This window comes from Benincasa hispida, chromosome 4 (genome assembly GCF_027475165.1).
Source record: "Benincasa hispida cultivar pf3 chromosome 4, pf3_genome.v1.1, whole genome shotgun sequence".
Taxonomy (NCBI): domain Eukaryota; kingdom Viridiplantae; phylum Streptophyta; class Magnoliopsida; order Cucurbitales; family Cucurbitaceae; genus Benincasa; species Benincasa hispida.
The window spans coordinates 48,418,670-48,428,100 of NC_143481.1; the positions used below are offsets into that span (position 1 = coordinate 48,418,670).

General features: G+C 32.9%; 1 protein-coding gene across 1 annotated transcript; it reads left to right on the plus strand.

Annotated features, from left to right (window-relative positions):
- The first annotated feature begins 3,358 nt into the window (after positions 1-3,358).
- On the plus strand, positions 3,359-8,914 carry LOC120075887 (protein disulfide-isomerase-like). The gene is made up of 11 exons (XM_039029621.2): positions 3,359-3,721; positions 4,435-4,465; positions 4,566-4,847; positions 4,946-5,134; positions 5,229-5,354; positions 5,688-5,825; positions 5,917-6,036; positions 6,246-6,363; positions 6,903-7,015; positions 7,427-7,677; positions 8,567-8,914. Exons 1-10 carry the CDS (start codon positions 3,540-3,542, stop codon positions 7,670-7,672), a joined length of 1,545 nt encoding a protein of 514 aa, XP_038885549.1. The 5' UTR covers positions 3,359-3,539; the 3' UTR covers positions 7,673-7,677; positions 8,567-8,914.
- Positions 8,915-9,431: the final 517 nt, after the last annotated feature.

Sequence of the window (9,431 nt, forward strand, 5' to 3'; positions counted from 1 at the left end):
AATGTCCTTGAACTCAATGAATGACCTTAACGCAAAGATTACTACTTAATGCATGGAGAGGTTTTTTTTTCCTACAACTAAAATGAAAAATTAATTACAGGCGAGGTAAAAATGGTTGATGATGAATGGTGAAAGTAAGTGGAGTGATGATGCATCGAGTGTGAGTGAAGGTGATGATATGTGGTATGATGGAAATGATGGTATTGGTGGCAGATGCAATAACAATCAAAGTAGCGTGCATCATTCTCCTAAGTAATTGACAAAGTATGGTTGAGAATGTTCACTAACATTCTCCTAAGTAATGCATAAGTTATACATTCATGTCATTAACTCATAAAATGAAGAATTCACCTCTCGATATTTCATGACATATTTATCTTATCTTTAAGATGCATGCTCAAATTAATTTTAGACAAAAAGTTAATTTTATCTCTAAAGCTACTTTCCTTGTTTAATGAAGTCCACAACCATTTACTCTATCAAGCAATTGATTATTTCTACTTAAATCGATTTGTTAGATGGATTCAAGCAATAAATTAAGCATACATTAAACAAGATGAACTATAACTTATGCAAAACTTGTGGAATATCAGTTTTAATCTTCTCAACCCATTAGAAATTTAGTTGTTCATGATGCAGGAAAGAAAAAACATGGATCAATGAGAGATAATGGAAATCATATTCATATTGAGTAATAACAAGTTTTTGAATCTCAAGATCTTAATACAAATTGAAATATCAAGAAAAATGGAGCAAAGTTCAAAAATGGAAATAACAAGCCATTGGTTGCAACGTCTTGCTTCCTTTAATTTGGATGATGGCTACTTCAAGGTGGTTACAATGGAAGATGGTGGTGCTCTCTCATTTTTTCTGAGAAGAAGACGGAGCTCCCACTCAGCATTTCTCAAAGAGAAGCTCGAGGTTGAAGACAATGGTGGAAATAAGAAGGAAGTTGGGCAAAATTTTGGCCAATCTCTTGGTAGAAAGCCTAACACTTAGCTTGAATCTCGATGGACTATTTATAGGCGTCAAAAGAAAGTTTCTTAGCCTCTTTCAAATGATGATTTGACACATTGTATTTAATTTTATGTCCTGCTGCACTGAATCCTCACGTCACAGATTCATTGGTTTTGGTGTGATTGGTTCAAATCAACTACCAACTTGCATTTGATGTGACGTCCATTGCTCATGTGTTTATTGTTTTCTTCTCTTCATTTTCTGCTCAACGCATAGTTCTTCGCGTGCAAGATTGAAGTTGATCTGATCCTTTTATGTGTCCATGACTGCTACATTTGTTTCCTTAGCTGATTTTTGGTTATTTTCATAAAAATCTTACGTTCAAAGATATTAGATTTTTTAATTTCCAGGATAATAGGTTCTGTAAATGCATGAACGTAAAACCTATTTATTTACATGAATTTTATTTCAATTTAATGTATTTTTCTATGAATTTTCCTAATTATTCTAAATAAAGAGTTACAATAACTTGTATTTCTATAAGTTATTAGTATCAATTTAAACTATTCATTTTTATAACTTTATCAATTTACACATTCCATTACATTTCGTTTGAAAAAACCTCGAGTGAAACTTGAAATTATATCAATTAAATGCATAAATTCTCATAAATCAATAAATTAGATTATTAGTAATAATTTTATTGAGAATCTTTCACACATTTATTTTAACCGTTCATTTTGAACCGACATTTGAAGAAGTATGTAAAAGCATTTGAGAATTGATGTATGGATGATTTTCAAAGGTAATCGTAATGAATGGTCTAAGTTGATTGGCTAATGAAAATATAGAAATTTGATTGACTCAAATAATTAGTTTTGCATGATATCGGTCGAACGAAATTTGAAGAAGGTGTAGATTGAATATGACTTATAGAATGGGATAATTTGAACCTCTAACCTTTTAATCGAAAAAAAGAAAAAATAACAAAAAAGAAGCAATACTTAAATTTGAGAGACTAATCCAAGCTAATCACACCAAGAATATAGTATCCAAGTTATCTCTCTTGCGAGTACAACCAACTTCAAAAGGAGTAGATGCACGTATATTATGTCAATTGATGCAATTATTATTATTATTATTATTTTGGACATTAACAATGAAGATTAAATATATAATACAAAATCATGTGCCTCGCTCCTTTAACTCCATTGCACATGACTTGGCTAGGTCGGGGAGATCGGGTATGAGCGCATTATGGCTCAAGTACTCTCCTTCATGGGTTATTTCTTTGTATTCAAATGATTTTTCTTTTCTTGTTGCTCATAAGGATGTGTAGTTTTGTTTTGTGCTCAAATAAATAAATAAATATGTAATTCAAAATTGAAAGGTGAAATTGAGATTATAGAAGTTCGTGAAGTAGATAGTTAATGACGATTATAAATATAGTAATCGTGTCTAAAGTATTAGTAAATATAGTACAACGTAGAAGAATTTATAGATATAATAAAATTTAAATACAGCTCTTGCGATAGAATCTATCATTTATAAGTTTTGCTATATTTACAATTCTTTAAAAATATTGCTATACATTAATCTTGAAAATACTATCGTTTATGGTTACTATATGATTTTGGACCTCTTGGTACTTTCACCTTTGGTAAAAGAAAAATAAAGGATAACAAATATTGGCTTTTTTCCCTTTTTTATTTATTTTTAATACAGCCTCCCTTATCTGTCAAAAATTCAAGTCTTTTACCCTACAATTATAATCTAATATTTTCACAAAAAGAAAAATCCATAAATGCTCATAATTTATAATAGAAATGTGCATTTCACCTAAATAACGGTTAAAAAAAGAGTAAATATAGGCGGTTGTTTACCTATTATAATTTAATTTTATATTCTTACTTTATTTTACCCAAAAATTGCATCTAATTCTTTAAGGCCGTTACCTTCCTTCATAAGGAAATATCTGTAGGACCGTTTCAAGTGAACAAAATAGAATTATTTGAAATTAAATAACACGATAAACTTAACTCCAAAATCTAAAGGAGCTTTATTCCAGTACATGCAAGACCACTGAAAGCAAAATGAAATAACAAATCAGATTTAGTTGACCAGATATTTTCAACTAATAACTCCATTGAATAGTCGCCACGTCATTAATTGGCTAATTTGACATTTCAAAATCTTCTTACAGCCGTACACAGTTTTTCTTCTTTCCGCAGCGAAACATTCGTAAGATTAATAGGCGATTTAATCGCCAAGCGTTAGAATCCTTGGATTAAAAACAAATACAAATGACATGACTTAACCAATAGGAGCACTCCACGTGGCAAATTGTCCACATGTAGCGCGAGTATTGATTTTTATTAAGTATAGATCCAATGACTCATACGAAAGTCACGTGCGAGTACCATATTTGTATCGTTCTTTATCTAATTCATTTAGCTGGAATATTAAAAATAATTAAAAAAAGGAAAGAAAAAACTCGTTCAGCCGGTACCCCTTAAAACCCCCTTCACGGACTGAACCTCTCTGAATATCGTTTACGGAGAGCTTCTTTCAGTGCATTGACAATGGCGTCTTCATCTTTGTTTCGGTTCTTTGTGTTTGCTTTTGTTCTATTTTCTGCTTCTTTCATTGAGATCTACGCGGAAGAGGCTGAGGCGAAGGAATTTGTTCTTACTTTGGACAATTCTAACTTCTCCGATGTTGTTTCCAAGCATAACTTCATCGTCGTTGAGTTCTACGCCCCGTGGTATGGTTTTCTTCTTCTTTCTTTTGGTTTTCTTGATTGTCATTTTGTTCTTGTCCTTGGTCAAGTTTCCGTCTCAGATCTTTTTCATCGCTGCTATGTGGCTTCATTGATTTTTGTGAGATCAATTTGTTTTTGTTGTCGTGTTCTTAGGGTTATTTTCTTTGATTCATGTAAAATCTCTGTTTCTTTAGGTCGGTTTTACTGCATGGTTGCTAAAGGGTTTTGGTGGTGTTATTTTGAAATTAGCATCTGGGAAATAATGTGTGTCCGTTTATTTTGTTCTGTATTGTGTGTGATTGAGTTTGTAGTAAACTACTTGAGGATTCTTGAATATTCATTTCTACTGAAAGAATATATGTTTGAAATGAATATTTGGGAATTCTCTCCGTAGTTGACTGGGTTCTGAATTAGACAAATCTGAAAAAAAATAAAAGGAAGAATGACAACAAAAAAAATTGAGATCCTCACAAGAGGATCATGTTCAAAATCACTGCAAAGCATTTCTTTAATTGGTTTTTTATGTATATATTTGACTTCTTCTCCTTGGGATGTCCTTCCTTTTGGAACATTTCCCCCTTTGAGAAGCAGTGGAGATTTAAGGAATTGGTGCAGATTTCAACCTTCTAATCATATTAATGATGTTTTGAATTTTTTGTTATTACATTATGAATTGTTATTGAGCTTACCCTTAACGTCTTCTCCTAATGTTGTAGGTGTGGGCATTGTAAGAACCTGGCACCAGAGGTAAACCAGTTTTCATATTCTCGTTCTCAGCTGTTTATGTTGAATTATCCTTTGGGATCTTGTTGCTTATGGCTTTATTTAATCTTTTCCTTGTTTACAGTATGAAAAAGCTGCCTCTGTTCTGAGCAGTCACGACCCTCCAATTGTTTTAGCCAAAGTTGATGCAAATGAAGAGTCAAACAGAGACCTGGCAAGTCAATTTGAAATTAGGGGTTTCCCCACCATTAAGATACTCAGAAATGGGGGCAAATCAAGTCAAGATTACAAGGGACCTCGCGATGCAGATGGTATTGTTGACTACTTGAAGAAGCAAAGTGGACCTGCATCTGCTGAAATAAAATCTGCCGATGATGCTAGTAATCTCATCAAGAATGTTTTCATTGTATGAACTAGATCACTTCTCCTCTCTTTCTTTCCAATTTTGTGTTGTTACATTTTTCTATAGTAGCTAAGAAAATTAATTTTTCTCTGGCTTTGCAGGTTGGGATATTTCCAAAGCTTTCTGGAGAAGAGTTTGATAACTACATTGCTTTGGCTGAGAAGTTGCGTTCTGACTATGATTTTGGCCACACTTTGGATGCTAAGCTACTTCCACGTGGAGAAACATCTGTATCTGGCCCAGTCGTTAGGCTTTTCAAGCCATTCGATGAACAATTTGTTGATTTTAAGGTACCAGAGTTTTCAATTTGCTGTACTAAAATTTGTAGATTTGGCTTATGATTTAATTTTTCCTCGCTGATTCTTATTGGAACTATGAAATCAGGATTTTGATGCAGCTAAGTTGGAGAAGTTCATTGAAGAATCTAGTATTCCCACAGTAACAGAATTCAATAATGATCCCAGCAATCACGTATACCTTTCCAAGTTCTTCTCCAGTTCTAATGATAAGGTAGGGACACATGATTCGCTGTGAGAACCGTTCTCCTCTTTAGTTGAAGAATTGTTTCCATTGTCTGCATTCAGCTAATTGTGCACTAATGTATATAGCTCACTTTTCTACTGTTCAATTAATGAATGTCTTATCTAGTTCATGTCATTTTCTTCTATTAATTCACCCCTGAACTCAAAAGCTAGAAGTATATCAATACTTTAACAATTTCATTGTTATCTTTCATTCTCAAACAGCTTTTGGATTTTATTTTTCCTTTTGGCGTTCAAAATGAATATTTTCCATGGATACAGTAATGAGATTTGATATATATTTTTCTGTTTTGTTGGGTAGGCTATGTTTTTTCTGAATTACACCACTGAGGTCGCTGATTCTTTGAAATCCAAGTACCGTGAAGTTGCTGAACAGTACAAAGGAGAGGGAATAAGTTTCCTAATTGGAGACAGCCAATCCAGTCAAGCTGCTCTAAACGTTTGTATTCTTTTTTGTTTTGTGTGGCTATTTAAGTTGCTTTCTCCATTATGACTCACATGTTTAATACCTTATTGGTTTTCATTAACAGTATTTTGGACTCAAGGAAGATCAAGTGCCTGTCCTTCTTGTTCAAAAAAATGACAGGTTTAAATATGTGAAATTCAATGTGGAGCCTGATCAGATTGCTCCTTGGGTGAAGGATTACAAGGTCAAACTCTTTCGTTCTCATACTGTTGATACGTTTGCATGACATGGTGCTCAGATTCTTTATTTTAAGTTCGAATTTTCTTTTTCTTTTTCTGGGTGTAAGAAACGATGGTTTCATAATATTATTTTTTTGATATTCTGAAAAATTTCTTATTTTTTTCTTTTTGGAACTATATTTGGTAGTTTTTCATTCTGAATTTGATACTGCAGAACGGCAATGTGCCACAATTCATCAAGTCAGAACCCATTCCTGAGAGTAACAATGAACCTGTGAAAGTGGTTGTTGCTGATAGCCTCAAGGATGTAGTCTTGAAATCTGGAAAAAATGGTACGGCAGTGTTTATCGTTCAATATGAGTTCTCAGTATGTTTGGTCATATGGAGCATTACATTTATACTAGGCCGAGACTTTCTTATTATGAAATCGTTAATTTCACTTGATGATTACTAACTAGGCAAATTATTACTAATTACAATGTGCTCAAAGAAAAAAACTGATTACTATTTCTATCTTAGTTGGAAAGATTTTTCTTCTTATTTTTCTTGATTCTTGATTTTGAATATTTGAATCATTAAACTGGCCTGTAATCTGAAACTACTTCGAATATTTGCCATTTCATACTTAAAACTGGTTCTTCAATCAAAACCGTTTTCCTTTTTCAATATCTATTATTATTTCATTTTGATGTTTAATTGAAATTTTGGTAGAACCTTATTACAAACCTATTTTTCATTTTGAATGATTCAAAGTGAGCTTATTACAAGAACTTTTACATTCATTTCATATATATATATTTTTTTCATATTTCTAGTTAACCTTCTCTTGTTGTTACGGCAAGGTCATTAACTGGTTTGTTTCATCGGGCAGTTTTACTGGAATTTTATTCTCCATGGTGCGGGCACTGCAAAAAACTTGCTCCAACTTTAGAGGAAGTGGCTATCTCATATGAAAGCGATCCTGATGTCGTCATTGCCAAGTTTGTAAGATCCGTTTCCTGTGAATCTCTTAAGACTTTTGCTCTAGTCTTGCCTCTTGCGATAAATGCATGTACTAGTTTCTAAGTTTTACCCACGTTATTGCCTGTGAATCCTTTATGCTATAGATGGACATCAGTAGATTATTTGAAATCTCTTTTTATTTTAAGTTGAATTGCTTTTGTCCTGTATGAATTTCTAGCTGGTATCTGCATTTTTTTTTCCTTTTTTTTTCTATAAAGGGTTATTATCTGCATATTTGATGAATGTATTTGATCAATAATTTATTTCGCTTATGTCTCTCTATGATTATAACTGATCGCTATAAACTTTCTGGGTCTACTTGGACAAATCCAACCTTTTTGACTCAATTCATTAAACTGTGGTTTGATTCGTTTCATTTCCCAAAATTGTTAGGATGCCACGGCAAATGACATTGCAGATGGCGAATTTGATGTCCAAGGTTACCCGACTATATACTTCAGGTCAGCAAGCGGAAAGCTGGTCGAGTATAGCGGTGATAGATCCAAGGAAGACATCATAAATTTTATCGAGACAAACCGTGATAAAACCGCCGAGGCAGATACAAAACCCAAGGACACAGAGGCAGATTCAAAGCCCAAGGACTCAAAGCCAGATTCAGAAGCTAAGGATGAGCTCTAAAAATGGTAAAAGAAAAAGCTCTTTATGATCTTTTTATTAACTCATCTGATGGCATCCCCCTGAAACTTGCATAGGAGAAAATAGTAGATTACTAATTCTCTTATTTGAATTTTGAAGTGGTATGGCCATTATCACATCGTCACTATAATGGCCATCCGACCCAAACAACTGAATCACCATAATCATCATCTTTTTTCATATACAAGAAAGATTTTAATTTTCTTTTAAAAAAATATTTAATTTTTTTTTTTAAAATTAAGTTTATAATTACTGTTTGTACCCCCACAAGTTCGTTTTCTTATCTACTTTCTCCCAATATAGGGTAGTTTTTAGAATTTTGTTTTTATTTTTGAAAGTTAGAAACTTAAAAGTTATTTTAAGGAACTTGGAAGAATATGAGCATAAATCTCAAAAAACGAAATCAGCATCTCTTTGGTAAATTTTTCTCACATTTGAATTAATTTCGGATGGGCTTGAGGCCCCATATGATTCAGCCCACTTCTTGGGATTAAAAATCTCTCAACTCCATTCCAAGGAGAACACAAGTGTTTTTCACTTGAGTTTTGAACCTAGGACTTTAGAAGCCCCTCTGTTGTGGTAAGTTTCAATTATCTTGAATACTACTGTAAGGACTGACGTAGAAACCCCATGGGATCTTTTCCATTCTTTATTGGTATTTGATTGTAAATGCAACGTGTTTAGCACTCAGAAACATGACAACACAAGAAACTAGTGAATCATTACTTTGTTCTTTTGTGTAGACAGTAACTTAAGTCAGTCAGCTTTTTGTTATTTTTAACACTCAGAAACATGAAACAACACACACACAATAACTTGCAAATATATGCACATCCAGCTTGTGAATGATAAGTTGTCTCTTTCTTTCTTGTGTAGGAAGTCAGGTTTTTTTTGTTGTTGATTGAGGCAGACCTGAAGGCCATCTGCGTAAGGTAGCTGGGCAGCTTTAAGTTGTTGGGCACGTGTTTGGGAGCTGCTGCTATTCCCATGGAAGCTGACAAAGTATTAGCACACAGCATGTGATCCCCTTTTCAGTTTTCTCCAAATGTCACTTTTCCCTTTCTTTTTTCTTTAATGTTCAAAATAAACAATAATATGCAACGCAATCTCTTTGCTTTTGGAGTAGCTTTTAGTTTTATCCTACCATAATATTTAGCAATTATGTGACAATATAAACATCCGAGTATGTTTAATTTATAGGCGGAGTTTAGTGTTTTTGTTTCACTCTTTGCAGGACCCTATTTCATATTTTATGGTTTCAATTTTTTTCTATAGACAAGTAGTATTAGCTCAACTAGCAAATCATTGGGTAAAATTTTAAATTAAAATTAGGGTCAAATCGAGCTTATTAGGCATACAAGTGGTTACTGTTAAAAAAAATTCACAATTAAATTAAAACTAAAGTAGCTTTAAGGTAACAAGAATTCAACAGGTTTGTATCAAATGAGTTTGAATGTTCAAAAACCTATCATATACCATTTTTTGAAAATAATTATTAGATTCAAAATGTCCTTTAATCTTAATTTTTCCTAAACCCAAGACAAAGTAGGTGTCAGTTTTTCCATTTTTGCCCTAGTGAATTTATTTGGGAAAATTGCCAAAAAGGACAATTTCATGGGGCCTAAAGAAGAGTTTTGGATCAACCTTTGACACAAATGGACATGTGAAATGTCTATTATGTCCTTAAGTGAGGAATTGTTCTTAATAACACAAATTTTGTGAGAGATTTTATCATTCTCTC